Source organism: Oncorhynchus mykiss, chromosome 25 (genome assembly GCF_013265735.2).
Source record: "Oncorhynchus mykiss isolate Arlee chromosome 25, USDA_OmykA_1.1, whole genome shotgun sequence".
Taxonomy (NCBI): domain Eukaryota; kingdom Metazoa; phylum Chordata; class Actinopteri; order Salmoniformes; family Salmonidae; genus Oncorhynchus; species Oncorhynchus mykiss.
The window spans coordinates 36,066,028-36,085,577 of NC_048589.1; the positions used below are offsets into that span (position 1 = coordinate 36,066,028).

General features: G+C 39.8%; 1 protein-coding gene across 1 annotated transcript in view; it reads right to left on the reverse strand.

Moving 5' to 3' along the window:
• Window positions 1–19,550, reverse strand: part of LOC110504236 (ribosomal protein S6 kinase alpha-5) — a 61,893-nt gene that overhangs the window by 34,271 nt on the left and 8,072 nt on the right. The window contains exons 2-3 of the mRNA XM_036962571.1: window positions 1,458–1,529; window positions 1,004–1,222 (exon numbers count right to left, since the gene is read on the reverse strand). Coding sequence (XP_036818466.1) covers window positions 1,004–1,222; window positions 1,458–1,529 — 291 coding nt within the window. The remainder of the gene's footprint in view (window positions 1–1,003; window positions 1,223–1,457; window positions 1,530–19,550) is intronic.

Sequence of the window (19,550 nt, forward strand, 5' to 3'; positions counted from 1 at the left end):
TGACGGCTGCATGGTCCCATGGTGTTTATACTTGCATACTATTGTTTGTACAGATGAACGTGGTACCTTCAGGCATTTGTAAATTGCTCCCAAGGATGAACCAGACTTTTGGAGATCTTAAAAAAAAAAATCTGAGGTCTTGGCTGATTTCTTTTGATTTTCCCATTATGTCAAGCAAGGAGGCACTGAGTTTGAAGGTAGGCCTTGAAATACAACCACAGGTACACTTCCAATTGACTCAAATGATGTCAATTAGCCTATCAGAAGCTTCTAAAGCCATGACATAATTTTCTGGAATTTTCCAAGCTGTTTAAAGGCACAGTCAACTTAGTGCATGTAAACTTCTGACCCACTGGAATTGTGATACAGTGAATTAATTATAAGTGAAATAATCTGTCTGTAAACAATTCTTGGAAAAATGACTTGTGTCATGCACAAAGTATGACACAAAACTACTACTTGCCAAAACTATAGTTTGTTAACAAGACATTTGTGGAGCAGTTTAAAAACAAGTTTTAATGACACCAACCTATGTGTATGTAAACTTCCAACTTCAACTGTATGTATGTATATATGTACATTTTTTTACCCCTTTTTCTCTCTAATTTCGTGATATCAAATTGGTAGTTACCCTCCCCTAACCCGAAAGACGCTGGGCCAATTGTGTGTCCCCTCATGGGTCTGCCGGTCATGGCCAGCTGTGACACCGCCTGGGATCGAACCCGGGTCTGAGGTGACTCCTCAAGTATTGAGATGCAGTGCCTTACCCCGCTGCACGCCTTGGCCTAGCCACCTCGCCTCGAGCTAGCTGCCTAAGGCTAGCCGCCAGCCAAACTGAAAGAAACTGAATTTCTTTCTTAACAATCTTGGTTTCTTCTACTTGATATTCTTACTCATGTAGCCTATTTCCTATTCATGTCTTCCTTGAAAAATAACAACTTTCTGTAAAAAAGAGAGAGAAATAGAAGAGAAGACCGAAAGAAATGTAGAGAGAGATCCAGACCTAGTATGAGGTGCAGCTTGGTGTCTGTCTGGAAGGCATAGTGGAGGGTGACAAGGAACGGTGACTGTCTGATGTGCTCCAGAACCTGTCTCTCTGTGCGTGTGTGTTCTGCTGTCTTGGCCTTCTGTACGATTGTGGCCTTCTTCAACACCTTCATGGCGTATAGTTGACCTGCATCATGACCGCTCACTTTACGCACCAGGAACACCTTGCCATAGGCTGACATAGAAGCAAGAAAAACATTAAAACTCAGCAGCCAAAAGCTTTCAGTGCAGTTGTTTTAGCTCAACTGGAGGACCAGATGGGAGACGTTTGTACTTCAGAAGGACCAATGGAATGGTCTCAAATGTACAAAACCACCCACCCATCGCCCCCGGGAGAGATAAAATGAATGTACCTTTTTTAAATCTATGACAATCCCATCATTGGATTGGGTTTCAGAACTGTCACTGACCTCCAGTTCCTAGCACCTTTAGCAGCTCAAAGTTCTCAATTCCCACCCTCTCTACGTGGCCGGTCAGGTTGGCTGTGGGATGACAAAGATGGTGAGATATTTAGTTTACAAACAAGAAAGTATCACAAATTCTTACAAATACACACAGCTGCAGGTCTATAAAATAGGCCTTGATCTAAAAAAAAATTATATAAATAATGTTCATCCCAAAGAAACTAGGACACTGCATTATTGAGTTGTTCTGCAAATATCATGTTAACGTGTGTTATGTCAGTAAACACAACTCTGAAAGCAGTATGTAAGCCTGGCCTAGGCTGATATATGAGAAAGAGGGCCCCGTGACAAAGAGGGAGGGCATAACAAGTATGCCTATTAGGGATTGACATTAAGGTCTGAAATAGAGGTCTTCACGGGTCCAAAACGTTGGAACCGTTCTGAAATGGATCCATGGCTTTCCACCCAACCCAATATACATAACTTTTAAAAAATATATATATATATATATATATATATATAAATAGAGACCGTTCCGAATGGACCTGAGGAGTCAGACCCATTCCGAAAAGGCTCGTGGAAAAACAGACCCGTACCGGTTCGGATGCGAGAGCCCCGTTCAGATCCGAGAGTAGAAAGAGCGAAAGAAACCTCAGACTGGGTGCTACCAGCGCCATCAATAAACGAGTGGTATTGGCCAAATGATTCACAGTTACCGGTCCTTAACTGCCTAGGCTATGTCAAATTACACACAAAAAAGAAGCTTTTTGTTGTGTAGCATATTCAAAACTTTATAGCCCATTGTTTTAACTTCCCTAAAAAAAGAAATTGTCCACCTCACGGTTCAGCTGTTAGAGATTTATGTGCAAATGCATCAATGTATTATTGCATGCATATAGACCTACTGTATAGGCCTAGGCATCCACTGTATGATATTCATATTTCTAAATAATTATAAAAAGGAAAACACTCAACCATGCACACAGACACTCAAGCATGCACACAGACACTCAAGCATGCACACAGACACTCAAGCATGCACACAGACACTCAAGCATGCACACAGACACTCAAGCATGCACACAGACACTCAAGCATGCACACAGACACTCAAGCATGCACACAGACATTCAAGCATGCACACAGACACTCAACCATGCACACAGACACTCAACCATGCAAATTGGCTGGATTATTATTTACTTGGACATCACACATTATAGTCTTACTCTTATCCAGACATCATACACACTCACTAAATCACATCCAATATCACACACACATCAACCTACTCAGATTTACTACACACATAATATCTTGACCCAGTTTTATAACATCTGTGACATTGGCTAACAGGCAAGGGAATAAAACAAATATTGCTAGAACCTGTTTCTTGAATATCAGACATTTAAAATCTCAAATGTTGACTGTCATAAGACCTTTGATGGCAGTAACTTAACAAGCAATAATTACGGTCAATTTATACTGAGAACAGTATCTAGTTATGGTAAGGGGTGAAATAAGTATAGCCAGTTTTAATTGTAACGCTTTAGCAGATTATAGAAACAGATCAGTCTTTACGTGGTGTTGGGTTCTGTGAATATGACATAAATACGTGTTTATATATATATATACTGTTTACATTATAATATTCATGTCACTGAGGAAGAGAGGGTAATGTATAACGTTTACATTATGTCAGGTTTGTTATTGTTAGCCATCAGGGATCCTATTGGAGGGAAGAGACACAGTCTGCTACCAATCACCATGACAACCTTGAGTTGGGGAGGAGTGAGCACTTTGGTGTAGAGGTCAGGTCAGATGAAGTGAGGAAGAATAGATATCACTAAGGTTCTGTCTAGCAACAGAGATGCATTGGCTATTCAGACGTGCAGGAGGAGACTCAGCCTTGGAGAAAGGGTTAAAAATCAGGGCTTGTGTGAAAAAGTTTGTGTCTAAATGCTGCTGTATTGATCCTCTGGGAAGAATAAACCTGGTTAAGCTTTCATAGTGTCCGTTGTGTTTTTACTCTGAAAATTAGAACCTAACAGCGGCTAAAAGAAAAGGAATATAACATATACTGTTTCCAGGAAACTCAATCCACATCCTTAGATGAAGTTGTTTCCAGGAAACTCAATCCACATCCTTAGATGAAGTTGTTTCCAGGAAACTCAATCCACATCCTTAGATGAAGTTGCGTGGGAAAAGGAATGGCGTGGTGAAATAATTTTATGTCATGGACAAAGGAACTCAAAAAGGTGTGATGATATTAATTAACAAAAAAATGTGTCAAGAATGATTCGCAAGGAAGGTGGATCTTTTTGAATATGAAAGTGGACGAAAAAGAGATTTGGCTCATTAATCTATATGGTCCAAATCAGGATCATCCATACTCTTCGAAAATATTTATACCAATTTATTTAATTTACAGGCAACAAATGATCAAATCATTATGGTGGGAGATTATAACACAGTGTTAAGTACCTCAATGGACCGTAAAGGAAATCACTCTACAAACCATCATCACCGTTCCCTTATTAACCTCTCTAGGGTATGTGGGACACTAGCTTCCCACCTGGCCAACATCCAGTGAGATTGCAGAGCGCCAAAATCAAATACAGAAATACTAATTATAAAAATTCAGAAAAGATACAACTACTTAAACATAGGTTTAAAGATGAACTTCTTGTGAATCCAACTACGGTGTCAGATTTCAAACATGCTTTACAGCGAAAGCATACCTTACAATTATTTGAGAACATAGCCCAGCAGACAAATTATTACAAACAGTAACCAGCCAAGTAGAAGAGTTACATAAGTCAGAAATAGAGATCAAATTAATCCCTTACCTTTGATGATCTTCATATTTTTGCACTCAGAAGACATTAATTAATTAAATAAATGTTCCTTTTGTTCGATAAAGTCTCTCTTTATATCCGAAAACCTAAATTTTGTTTGTGCGTTTTCTTCAGTAATCCACAGGCTCAAACGCAGTCACAACATGCAAACAAAAAATCCAAACTGTATCTGTAAAGTTCAACGAAACATGCCAAACGATGTTTATATTCAATCCTCAGGTTGTTTTTAGCCTAAAGTATCTATAATATAGACAATAACGTCGTCAATATAAAAGGTAAACAAGAAAGGCACCCTCTCTTGTCGCATGCATCAAAAAACTCTGTGACACGGCAGTGTCCACTCATTCAGAGTGGTCTTACTCCCTCATTTTTCAGAATACAAGCCTGAAACAATTTCTAAAGACTTTAGACATCTAGTGGAAGGCAAAGGAACTGCAATTTGAGTCCTAAGTCTATGGATACTGTAATGGCATTGAATAGAAAACTACACACAAAAAAATAAATCCTACTTCCTGAATTGATTTTTCTCAGGTTTTCACCTGCCAAATCAGTTATGTTATACTCACAGACATTATTTTAACAGTTTTGGAAACTTTAGAGTGTTTTCTATCCAAATCTACTAATTATCCTATCTTCTGGGCCCGAGTAGAAGGCAGTTTAGTTTGGGCATGCTTTTCATCCAAAATTCCAAATACTGCCCCCTACCCTAGAGAAGTTAAAGGAAATCACAAATATTATGGACATTAGAAAAAAACTGATATTTGGACACTAAAAAAAACAACCTAGTGAGATATACATGGAGGAGACATAATCAAGCTAGTCGTCTTGACTACTACTACAAGGGTGTCCCCTGTCACCATATCTATTCGTTATGACCATTAAAATGCTAGTTATTAAAATCAGATCAAATAACAACAACATTTGAGGATTAGAAATCCAAGGCTTCAAAACAAAGGTGTGCCGTTGACTCAAGTTTTATATTAAGTCCGCAAGCTAGATTCCTGCAATGTCTCATTGAAGACCTAGATAACTTTTCTGGTATAAGGTATTGGATCTTAAAAAAAAAAACATTTTACATTACCCTGCAGTTTACCAATAAAATGGGCTGACGGTGAAGTAGACATACTTGGTACTCATATCACAAAATATATAAAAGAGCATTCCACAATTAATTTCAATAGAAAACTTGTAAAAATTGACAAGATTCTGCAACCAGTGCTACAAATACCCCTTATTAACATATGTAGCCTAAGAAACAAGGCCTATGAAGTCAATAACTTACTTTTAACAGATAACATTCATATTCTGACTATCTCTGAAACTCACTTAGATAATACCTTTGATGATACAGTGGTAGCAATACATGGTTATAACATCTACCAAAAAGACAGAAATGCCAACGGAGGCGGTGTTGCTGTCTATATTCGGAACCACATCCCTGTAAAGCTTAGAGACTATCTAATCTTAAATACTGTTGAAGTAATACGGCTACAGGTTCATTTGCCTCACCTAAAGCCCATTCTTGTGGGAAGCTCCTATAGACCACCAAGTACTAACAATCAGTATCTGGATAATATGTGTGAAATGCTTGATAATATATGTGATATCAACAGAAAAGTATATTTTATGGGTGATTTAAATACTGACTGGCTATCATCAAGCTGCCCACTCAGGAAAAAAAAATCTATCTGTAACCAGTGCCTGCAACCTGGATCAGGTTGTCAGTCAACCTACTTGGTTAGTTACAAACAGCACAGGAATGAAATCATCAACATGCATTTTTACTAACGCTGCAGATATTTGCCTTAAAGCAGTATAAAAAATCCATAGGATGTAGTGATCACAATAGCCATATCTAGGAAAACCAAAGATTCAAAGGCTGGGCCTAACGTAGTGTATAAGAAGTCATACAATAAGTTTTGTATTGATTCATATGTTGATGATGTTTAGAATATTTGCTGGTCTGTGGTGTGTAATGAGGAGCAACCAGACAGTGCAATTGACACATTTATGAAACCACTTATTCCAGTTACTATTAAGCTGCACCCATTAATAAAATGACTGTAAAAACTCAAATCCCCTTGGATTGATGAGGAATTGAAAAATTGCATGGTTGAGAGGGATGAGGCAAATGGTATGGCAATTAAGTCTGGCAGCCTAACTGATTCGCAAACATACTGCAAATTAAGTAATCATGTGACTAAACTAAATAAAAAGTAAAGAAACTACACTAATCAAACAAAAATAAATTATATAAAGAATGATAGTAAAAAGCTTTGGGCACCTTAAATGAAATTTTGGGGGCGAAAAGACAACGCGGCGCCTTCATTTATTGAATCAGATGGCTCATTCATCACAAAGCCCACTGATATTGCAAACTACTTTAATGACTTTTTCATTGGCAAGATAAGCAAACTTAGGGATGACATGCCAGCAACAAACGCTGACACTACACATCCAAGTATATCGGACCAAATTATGAAAGACAAGAATTGTACTTTTGAATTCTGTAAAGTCAGTGTGGAAGAGGTGAAAAAATTGTTCTCTACCAACAATGACAAGCCACCAGGGTTTGACAAGCTAGATGGAAAATTACTGACGATAATAGCAGACAATATTGCCACTCCTATTTGACACATCTTCAATTTAAGCCTACTAGAGTGTGTGCCCTCAGGCCTGGAGGGAAGTTAAAGTCATTCCGCTACCCAAGAATAGTAAAAACCCCTTTACTAGCTCAAATAGCCAACCAGTCAGCCTGTTACCAACCCTTAGTAAACTTCTGGGGAAAAAATTGAGACCAGATACAATGCTATTTTAGAGTAAACAAACTTACAACATAATTTCAGCATGCTTATAGGGAAGGACACTCAACAAGAACAGCATTTACACAAATTACTGATGATTGGCTGAGAGAAATTTATGATAAAATGATTGTGGGGGCTAGACTTAGACTTCAGTGGAGCTTTTGACATTACTGATCATAGTCTGCTGCTGGAAAAACGTATGTGTTATTGCTTTACACCCCCTGCAATAATGTGGATAAAGAGTTACTTGTCTAACAGAACACAGAGGGTGTTCTTTAATGGAAGCCTATCAAATGTAATCAAATATAATCAGGAATTCCCCAGGGTAGCTGTTGAGGCCCCTTGCCTTTTAAATTTTTTACTAACGACATACCACTGACTTTGAGTAAAGCCAGAGTTTCTATATATGCGGATGACTCAACACTATACACGTCAGCTACTACTGCGACTGAAAAGACTGCAACACTCAACAAAGAGGTGCAGTTAGTTTCAGAGTGGGTGGCAAGGAATAAGTTAGCCTTAAATATTTCTGAAAATAAAAGCATTGTATTTGGAACAAAATACTCACTAAACCTCAACTAAATCTTGTAATAAATAATGTGGAAATTGAGCAAGTTGAGATGACTAAACTGCTTGGAGTAACACTAGATTGTAAACTGTCATGGTCAAAACATATTGACGCAGTAGTAGCTAAGATGGGGAGAAGTCTGTTTATAATAAAGCATGCTCTGCCTTCTTAACCTGTTGGTACTAGGAGGCAGTATTTTCATTTTTGAAAAGAAAACGGGATATTTTGTCAGGACAAGATGCTAGAATATGCATATAATTGACAGCTGTGGATAGAAAACACTCTAACGTTTCCAAAACTGTAAAGATATTGTCTGTGAGTATAACAGAACTGATGTTGCAGGCGAAAGCCTGAGAAAAATCCAATCCGGAAGTGCCCCAGGTTTTGAAAGCGCTGCGTTCCAATGAGTCCCTATTGAGCTGTGAATGTGCCATCAACGAGCTTACGCTTTCTACGTATTCCCCAAGGTGTCTACAGCATTGTGACGTAGTTTTACGCATTTATGTTGAAGAATAGCTGTAGGCGGCTACATTGCGTAAGTGGTCACATGGTGGCTCCGAGAGAGATTCTCACGTAAAATACAGAGGTAGCCATTACTCCAATCGGTCCTACTGAAAAAGGAATTGTCCCGACGGATATATTATCGAATAGATATTAGAAAAACACCTTGATGATTGATTATAAACAACGTTTGCCATGTTTCTGTCGATATTATGGAGCTAATTTGGAATTTGACCGCAATTTCCGGGCGATTTCTCAGCCAAACGTGAAGAACAAACGGAGCTATTTCGCCTACAAAAATAATATTTGGGGAAAAAATGAACTTTGGCTATCTACCTGGGAGTCTCGTGAGTGAAAACATCCGAAGTTCATCAAAGGTAAACGATTTAATTTGATTGCTTTTCTGATTTTCGTGACAAGGTTGCCTGCTGCTAGCAAGGCATAATGCTATGCTAGTCTATGATAAACTTACACAAATGCTTGTCTAGCGTTGTCTGTAAAGCATATTTTGAAAATCTGAGATGACTGGGTGATTAACAAAAGTCTAAGCTGTGTTCCAATATATTTCACTTGTGATTTTCATGAATAGGAAGATTTTCTAGGAAGATTTATGTTTGTTGCGTTATGCTAATTAGTGTCAAGCGATGATGACGCTCCCGGACCCGGGTTTGCGAGTCACAAGAAGTTAATTAACTTCTTATGGCTGGGGGGCAGTATTGAGTAGCTTGGATGAATAAGTTGCCCAAAGTAAACGGCCTTCTCCTCAGTCTCAGTTGCTAATATATGCATATTATTATTAGTATTGGATAGAAAACACTCGAACGTTTCTAAAACTGTTTGAATGATGTCTGTGAGTATAACATAACTCATATGGCAGGCAAAATCCTGAGGAGAAATCAAAACAGGAAGTGAGAAATCTGAGCTTGGTATGTATTCACCACAGTTCCCATTGAAATCCCCTTGAGATATTAATGATGTTGCACTTCCTAGGGCTTCCACTAGATGTCAACCGTCAATAGAAATTTGAATGAGACTTCTACTGTGTTGTGGGACTGAATGAGAGCAGAATCTATCAGGTGACTGGCAGTTAGCCATTTTCTGATCACGCGCATTCCTCATGGTATCCACTTCCGTTCCATTGCTCATCAAGACACAAAGGAATACTCCGGTTGGAACTTTATTGAAGCTATATGTTAAAAACATCCTAATGATTGATTCTGTACTTAGTTTGATATGTTTCTTCGACCTGTAATATAACTTTTTGAAGTTTTTGTCTGACGTAACGCTGACCAGAATGAGCGTTTGGATATGTATACCAAACACGCTAACAAAAGGAGGTATTTGGACATAAATAACGGACACTATCGAACAAAACAAACATTTATTGTGGACCTGGGATTCCTGAAGTGCTTTCTGATGAAGATCATCAAAGGTAAGGGAATATTTATCATGTAATTTCTTGTTTATGTTCACGCCAACATGGCGGCTATTGTGACTATTTTTCTGAGCGCCGTCTCAGATTATTGCATGGTTTGCTTATTCCGTAAAGTTTTTTTGAAATCAGACACATTGGTTGCATTAAGGAGAGGTATATCTATAATTCCATGTGTATAACTTGTTATCATCTACATTTATGATGAGTATTTCTGTTGAATGATGTAGCTATGCAAAATCACTGGATGTTTTTGGAACTAGTGAATGTAACGCGCCAATGTAAACTCATATTTTTATAAATATGAACTTTATCAAACAAAATGTACATGTATTGTGTAACATGAAGTCCTATGAGTGTCATCTGATGAAGATCATCAAAGGTTAGTGATTAATTGTATCTCTATTTGTGCTTTTTGTGACTTTGGGATTTCAGCCCTAAGAAGTTAACAACACTATCAACAAGGCAGGTCCTACAGGCCCTAGTTTTGTCGCACCTTGACTACTGTTCAGTCGTGTGGTCAGGTGCCACAAAAAAGGACTTAAGAAAATTGCAATTGGCTCAGAACAGGTCAGCACGGCTGGCCCTTGGATGTACACCGAGAGCTAATATTAATAATATGCATGTAAATCTCTCCTGGCTGAAAGTGGAGCTGTAGACAGAGCACCGAGCTGCCTTGTTCAGGGGCAGAACGACAGATTTTCACATTGTCAGCTCGGGGGATCCAATCTTGCAACCTTAAAGTGAACTAGTCCAACGCTCTAACCACCTGCCTCTCATTGCACTCCATGAGGAGTCTGCCTGTTACGAGAATACAGTAGAAGACAAGGTAAGTTGCTAGCTATCATTAAACTTATCTTATAAAAAACAATCAATCAATCATAATCATTGATGATATTACTCGTTTATCTAGCATGTCCTGCGTTGCATATAATCGATGCAACGCTGGGGGATGATTTAACAAAAGCGCATTTGCGAAAAAAGCACAATCGTTGGACGACTGTACCTAACCAAATCTGCATATTTAGCTAAAGGAAATCCAGGTTGGCAGGCAATATTAACCAGTTGAAATTGTGTCACTTATATGTATATGGTATATGCAACAGTTTGGGTAGCCTGGCTCTCTGCAAACTAATTTGCCAGAATTTTACGTAATTATAACATAACATTGAAGGTTGTGCAATGTAAGAAGAATATTTAGACTTAGGGATGCCACCCGTTAGATAAAATACTGAACGGTTCCGTATTTCACTGAAATAATAAACGTTTTGTTTTCGAAATGATTGTTTCCGGATTCGACCATATTAAATGACCTGAGGCTCGTATTTCTGTGTGTTATTATGTTATAATTAAGTCTATGATTTGATAGAGCAGTCTGACTGAGCGATGGTAGGCAGCAGCAGGCTCGTAAGCGTTCATTCTAACAGCAGTTTCGTGAATTTATCCAGCAGCTCTTTTCAAGCACAGCGCTGTTTACGACTTCAAGTCTATCAGCCTAATGGCTGGTGTATCCGATGTGAAATGGCTAGCTAGTTAGCTGGGTGTGCGCTAATAGCATTTCAAACGTCACTCGCTCTGAGACATGGAGTAGTTATTCCCCTTGCTCTGCAAGGGCCACGGCTTTTGTGGAGTGATGGGTAACGCAGCTTCGAGTCTGGCTGTTGTGTTCCTGGTTCGAGCCCAGGTAGGGGCGAGGAGAGGGACGGAAGCTATACTGTTTGTTACACTGGCAATACTAAATTGCCTATAAGAACATCCAATAGTCAAAGGTATATGAAATACAAATGATATAGAGAGAAATAGTCCTATTAATACTACAACTACAACCTAAAACCTCTTACCTTGGAATATTGAAGTCTCATGTTAAAAGGAACCACCAACTTTCATATGTTCTCATGTTCTGAGCAAGGAACTCAAATGTTAGCTTTTTTACATGGCACATATTGCACTTTTACTTCTCCAACGCTTTGTTTTTGCATTATTTAAACCAAATTGAACATGTTTCATTATTTATTTGAGGATAAATTTATTTTTATTGATGTATTATTATATTAACTTAAAATAAGTGTTCATTCAGTATTGTTGTAATTGTCATTATTACAAATAAATAAATAAATAAATATTTTTTTAATATATATTATTATTATTTTTTTATTTTTTTATTATTATTATAAAAAAAAAAAAAAAAATGTTATTTATTTTATATATATATATATATATATATATATATATATATATATATTCTTTTTTTAAATCGGCCGATTAATCGGTATTGGCTGTTTTGGTCCTCCAATAATCGGTATCGGCGTTGAAAAATCATAGTCGGTCGACCTCTAGTACACATGCATATACACACACTCTCATTCAAATGCACACGTGCACATACACGGACACACACACAGGTAAATAGTGCCATACATACACTCAAACATATTCATTTGGCCTTGCTGTTATGATTTTTGTTGTCCTTGATGTCTTTGTTGTGTTTTTGCATTGTTGTTTTCTGTTTTCATTTGTCTTCTCTTTTTCTCTCTCTTTGCGTTCATTTTGTTGGTGCATAGGGGGGGCTCTTGGGGGTGGGGAATGGAATATATATATTTTTAATTATTACTATTATTCATTTTTTTCCTGGGGGGGGGGGCTCGGATGTTTGAGGGTCAGCTCATGGGGTACTGTGGTGGGGATCTTAGAGGGCTGGCGGTTGGGAGCTTGGGCCGGTGGCTGATGGATCCCTGGTTCAGGTCCCCGTTTTTTTGCCCTTGTAGGGGGATCTGTCAACGTGCCCTTGAGTGGGGCGTTGAACCTGGTAGCTTCTGTGTGTCGCTCTGGATGGGAGTCCGTTAGATGACTAACGTGCTGTAGTTGTTGAGCGGCTTCACTGCAGGTATATTGTATGATTTAAACATTCAATAAAACCATTTAATAAAAAATATATATAAAAAGGAGAGAAGCTTAGGCTTAGCCCTAGAGAGACCAAAGGAAACAGAGATATGCCGGCACCATGTTCCCATTTCTTTATCAAAGAGGCTACTACTGCCCTACAGATATGGGCATATAGAAGGAGACTAATTCAAACATTTTCGATAAGAATATTTTTTTTATAAAGATAAGCATCATATTGTTAGATTAAAGGAGTAACTCCGGTAGGCCTAAACCAGGGCCATTCAACTGCGAGCTAGATCCGGCCCGTTTATTAGGGTAGACTGGCCATTTGATTAATTCTGAACATTAACAAAAGACCTGCAAACAAATCCCTGACAGAATCCACTATTGTGGTTGTCTTTAGTGTGGTTTCTGACGTTTTTTAACACCTACGTTGATTTTTTCTTCATACGAATTTAGCTCGTGTTTAAGCTACAAAATATTATGACCCCATTCCTGAAAGCTACGACTCTCTCCATTATCCTCTCTGATGCTCACAAGGACTTTTTTAGAAAGGATTGTGACAAAATAAATGCACCTAATGACTGAGGGAAATTAAATGCGTACTTCCTTCAGACTGGAATTTGGCATTACCTGACTTGACATATCTTTGTATTATTTATTGAGATGCTCAGATTTCAGATGATTTTAAAATTACTTTTAATAAGAAGCTTTTAATATTTGTTTAAAAAAAAGTGAGCGTTGAGGTTTTTCACTTTTCAATGATCATCACATTTTTGGGGTTGCACCTCGACTCACATTGGTTGAGTTTTCCACTTCTTTCCTAATTACTTTTAGCAACATTTACATTTTAAGAAAAGTGATATATTGGTGTGTGTGCATTGCTTTTTATTTATACAGTTCTTCGGAAGAATAATCACATGTGGATCAATCACTATATATCCCCATTAGCTGCTGCCAAGGCACACAGACACACAAGCATGCATAGACAAACATGCTTTACAGAGCCAGTGGCAGGTCATTGATACCTGCTTTACAGAGCCAGTGGCAGGTCATTGATACCTGCTTTACAGAGCCAGTGGCAGGTCATTGATACCTGCTTTACAGACCCAGTGGCAGGTCATTGATACCTATTTTACAGAGCCAGTGGCAGGTCATTGTTAAAGATTGAAAAAAGTAAGGGGCCTAGACTGCTGTCCTGGGAAATGCCTGACTACCTGGATAATTTTGGAGAGGCTTCCATTAAAGAACACCCACTGTGTTCTGTTACAGGTAACTCTCGATTCACAATATAGCAGGGGCTATAGTTGAATAACCCAGGACTACAGTTGAATAGCCCTGGCCTAAACCATTCTTTTACACCTGTTGGAGTCAGTTGGCGCACCATTGCACACTGCCTTCATAGAGCTGCAGTATCTACTTGTAAGCCTACTAATAGCCATACAATATCAAACATTCACAAAATGTTAACTTTATTAGGGAAATATCAAAAAGTAAGTCAAGTCATAGTTTATAGGGAAATGTGAACAGGTTATTATATTGCAGCATTAAATTACGTTTTGTATCTTTGGTTTTTCCTCTTCATGGTTTGAGTGCAAGTAGCCCTATAGTAGCCAGATAGACCTAGCGGTAATTATATTATATTGCGGCAAACATTACATTTGGAACTTCATTTGGCCAAAGAAAATAAAATAATGAAACAAAACAATTGTTGCACGGTCCACGCAGCCGGACAACTTTCTCATGGCTTCTGGAGGGAAATGCTGTAGGAATGCTCAATCGGTGTCGCTCATTCAGCCGACAGAAACTTTCAACCGGTTTTCCCCATTAAGCAGCGAGTCGGAGTCTGAGGCCGAGCCTTCTCTTGTCTCTACTCCTCCCGTTACGGGGTCTGAGACGTCGAAGCTTCCCACCATTAACTCTGACAAATTGAAAACCCTAGTCATTGGCGACTCCATTAACCGCAGTATTAGACTTAAAACTAATCATCCAGCGATCATACACTGTTTACCAGGGGGCAGGGCTACCGACGTTAAGGCTAATCTGAAGATGGTGCAGGCTAAAGCTAAAACTGGCGAGTGTAGAGAGTATACAGATATTGTTATCCACATCGGCACCAACGATGTTAGGATGAAACAGTCAGAGGTCACCAAGCGCAACATAGCTTCTGCGTGTAAATCAGCTAGAAAGATAAGTCGGCATCGAGTAATTATCTCTGGCCCCCTCCCAGTTAGGGGGAGTGATGAGCTCTACAGCAGTCTCACAACTCAATCGCTGGTTGAAAACTGTTTTCTGCCCCTCCCAAAAGATAGAATTTGTAGATAATTGGCCCTCTTTCTGGGACTCACCCACAAACAGGACCAAGCCTGGCCTGCTGAGGAGTGACGGACTCCATCCTAGCTGGAGGGGTGCTCTCATCTTATCTACCAACATAGACAGGGCTCTAAGTCCTCTAGCTCCACAATGAAATAGGGTGCAGGCCAGGCAACAGGCTGTTAGCCAGCCTGCCAGCTTAGTGGAGTCTGCCACTAGCACAGTCAGTGTAGTCAGCTCAGCTATCCCCATTGAGACAGTGTCTGTGCCTCGACCAAGGTTGGGCAAAACTAAACATGGCAGTGTTCACCTTAGCAATCTCACTAGGATAAAGACCTCCTCCATTCCTGCCATTATTGAAAGAGATCGTGATACCTCACATCTCAAAATAGGGCTACTTAATGTTAGATCCCTTACTTCAAAGGCAGTTATAGTCAATGAACTAACCACTGATCATGATCTTGATGTGATTGGCCTGACTGAAACATGGCTTAAGCCTGATGAATTTACTGTGTTAAATGAGGCCTCACCTCCTGGTTACACTAGTACCATATCCCGCCGGCATCCCGCAAAGGCGAAGGTGTTGCTAACATTTACGATAGCAAATTTCAATTTACAGAAAAAAAATTACGCTTTCGTCTTTTGAGCTTCTAGTCATGAAATCTATGCAGCCTACTCAATCACTTTTTATAGCTACTGTTTACAGGCCTCCTGAGCCATATTCAGCGTTCCTCATTGAGTTCCCTGAATTCCTATCGGACCTTGTAGTCATAGCAGATAATATTCTCATTTTTGGTGACTTTAATATTCACATGGAAAAGTCCACAGACCCACTGCAAAAGGCTTTCGGAGCCATCATCGACTCAGTGGGTTGTGGCAGTGTCACAGTCATACTCTGGACCTAGTTTTGTCCCATGGAATAAATGTTGTGGATCTTAATGTTTTTCCTCATAATCCTGGACTATCGGACCACCATTTTATTACGTTTGCAATTGCAACAAATAATCTGCTCAGACCCCAACCAAGGAGCATCAAAAGTTGTGCTATAAATTCACAGACAACACAAAGATTCCTTGATGCCCTTCCAGACTCCCTCTGCCTACCCAAGGACGTCAGAGGACAAAAATCAGTTAACCACCTAACTGAGGAACTCAATTTAACCTTGCGCAATACCCTAGATGCAGTTGCACCCCTAAAAACTAAAAACATTTCTCATAAGAAACTAGCACCCTGGTATACAGAAAATACCCAAGCTCTGAAGCAAGCTTCCAGAAAATTGGAACGGAAATGGCGCCACACCAAAATGGAAGTCTTCCGACTAGCTTGGAAACACAGTACCGTGCAGTATCGAAGAGCCCTCACTGCTGCTCGATCATCCTATTTTTCCAACTTAATTGAGGAAAATAAGAACAATCCGAAATGTATTTTTGATTCTGTTGCAAAGCTAACTAAAAAGCATCATTCCCCAAGTGAGGATGGCTTTCACTTCAGCAGTAATAAATTCATGAACTTCTTTGAGGAAAAGATCATGATTATTAGAAAGCAAATTACAGACTCCTCTTTAAATCTGAGTATTCCTTCAAAGCTCAGTTGTCCTGAGTCTGCACAACTCTACCAGGACCTAGGTTCAAGAGAGACACTCAAGTGTTTTAGTACTATATCTCTTGACACAATGATGAAAATAATCATGGCCTCTAAACCTTCAAGCTGCATACTGGACCCTATTCCAACTAAACTACTGAAAGAGCTGCTTCCTGTGCTTGGCCCTCCTATGTTGAACATAATAAACGGCTCTCTATCCACCGGATGTGTACCAAACTCACTAAAAGTGGCAGTAATAAAGCTTCTCTTGAAAAAGCCAAACCCAAAAAATATAAAAAACTATCGGCCTTATTTCAAATCTTCTATTCCTCTCAAAAATTTTAGAAAAGGCTGTTGCGCATCAACTCACTGCCTTCCTGAAGACAAGCAATGTATACGAAATGCTTCAGTCTGGTTTTAGACCTCATCATAGCACTGAGACTGCACTTGTGAAGGTGGTAAATGACCTTTTAATGGCATCAGACCGAGGCTCTGCATCTGTCCTCGTGCTCCTAGACCTTAGAGCTACTTTTGATACCATCGATCACCACATTCTTTTGGAGAGATTGGAAACCCAAATTGATCTACACGGACAAGTTCTGGCCTGGTTTAGATCTTATCTGTCGGAAAGATATCAGTTTGTCTCTGTGAATGGTTTGTCCTCTGACAAATCAACTGTAAATCAAATCAGATGTCATTCAAAAACATAATGTTAACTTTCACTGCTATGCGGATGACACACAGCTGTACATTTCAATGAATAATGGTGAAGCCCCAAAATTGCCCTCGCTAGAAGTCTGTGTTTCAGAAATAAGGAAGTGGATGGCTGCCAACTTTCTACTTTTAAACTCGGACAAAACAGAGATGCTTGTTCTAGGTCCCAAGAAACAAATAGATATTCTGTTGAATCTGACAATGAATCTTAATGTTTGTACAGTTGTCTCAAATAAAACTGTGAAGGACCTCGGTGTCACTCTGGACCCTGATCTCTCTTTTGACGAACATATCAAGACTGTTTCAAGAACAGCTTTTTTCCATCTACGTAACATTGCAAAAATCAGAAACTTTCTGTCCAAAAATGATGCAGAAAAATGTATCCATGCTTTTGTTACTTCTAGGTTAGACTACTGCAATGCTCTACTTTCCGGCTACCTGGATAAAGCACTAAATAAACTTCAGTTAGTGCTAAATACGGCTGCTAGAATCCTGACTAGAACCCAACAATGTGATCATTTTACTCCAGTGCTAGCCTCCCTACACTGACTTCCTGTTAAGGCAAGGGCTGATTTCAAGGTTTTACTGCTAACCTACAAAGTATTACATGGGCATGCTCCTACCTATCTCTCTGATTTGGTCCTGCCGTACATACCTACACGTACGCTACAGTCACAAGACGTAGACCTCCTAATTGTCCCTAGAACTTCTAAGCAAACAACTGGAGGCAGGGCTTTCTCCTATAGAGCTCAATTTTTATGGAATGGTCTGCCTACCCATGTGAGAGACGCAAACTCGGTCTCAACCTTTAAGTCTTTACTGAAGACTAATTTCTTCAGTAGGTCATATGATTGAGTGTAGTCTGGCCCAGGAGTGTGAAGGTGAACGGAAAGGCTCTGGAGCAACGAACCGCCCTTGCTGTCTCTGCCTGGCCGGTTCCCCTCTTTCCACTGGGACTCTCTGCCTCTAACCCTATTACAAGGGCTGAGTCACTGGCTTACTGGTGCTCTTTCATGACGTCCCTAGGAGGGATGCGTCACTTGAGTGGGTTGAGTTACTGACGTGATCTTCCTGTCTGGGTTGGCGGCCCCCCTTGGGTTGTGCTGTGGCGTAGATCTTTGTGGGCTATACTCGGCCTCGTCCCAGGATGGTAAGTTGGTGGTTGAAGATATCCCTCTTGTGGTGTAGGGGATGTGCTTTGGCAAAGTGGGCGGGGTTATATCCTTCCTGTTTGGCCCTGTCCGGGGGTATCATCGGATGGGGCCACAGTGTCTCCTGACCCCTCCTGTCTCAGCCTCCAGTATTTATGCTGCAGTAGTTTATGTGTCGGGGGGCTAAGGTCAGTTTGTTTTATCTGGAGTACTTATCCTGTCTTATCCGGTGTCCTGTGTGAATTTAAGTATGCTCTCTCTAATTCTCTCTTTCTTTCTCTCTCTCGGATGACCTGAGCCCTAGGACCATGCCTCATGTCCACCTGGCCGTGCTCCTGCTCCAGTTTCAACTGTTCTGCCTGGGGCTATGGAATCCTGACCTGTTCACCGGACGTGCTACCTGTCCCAAACATGCTGTTTTCAACTCTCTAGAGACAGCAGGAGTGGTAGAGGGGTAATGATCGGCTATGAAAAGCCAAATTACATTTACTCCTGAGGTGCTGACTTGCTGCACCCTCGACAACTACTGTAATTATTATTATTTGACCATGCTGGTCATTTATGAAAATTTTAACATCTTGGCCATGTTCTGTTATAATCTCCAACCGGCACAGCCAGAAGAGGACTGGCCACCCCTCATAGCCTGGTTCCTCTAGGTTTCTTCCTAGGTTTTGGCCTTTCTAGGGAGTTTTTCCTTGCCACCGTGCTTCTACACCTGCATTGCTTGCTGGGTTTTAGGCTAGGTTTCTGTACAGCACCGAGATATCAGCTGATGTACGAAGGGCTATATAAATACATTTGACTTGATAAACTAATGATAAATACAAAGTTCTAACTTAATTTAGCCAATGAAATTGTCTCAACAAAATTAAACAAAACACTTTTTGAATATTTAAAGAACTTGTGTACGCTGTGTCGGCAGGATAGAACAGCAGTTTCTGATAAGACAAGGGGCGGCGGACTATTTATTTTTGTAAATAACAGCTGGTGCACAATATCTAAGGAAGTCTGTACGTTTTGCTCGCCTGAGGTAGAGTATCTCATGATAAGCTGTAGACCACACTATCTACCTAGAGAGTTTATCTGTATATTTCGTAGCTGTCTACATACCACTACAGACTTATGCTGTCACGAAGACCGCACTCAATGAGCTGTATTCCACCATAAGCAAACAGGAAAACGCTCACCCAGAGGAGGAGCTCCTAGTGGCCAGGGACTTTTAATGCAGGGAAACAAATCCATTTTACCAAATTTCTATCAGCATGTTAAATGTGCAACCAGAGGGGAATAAAAC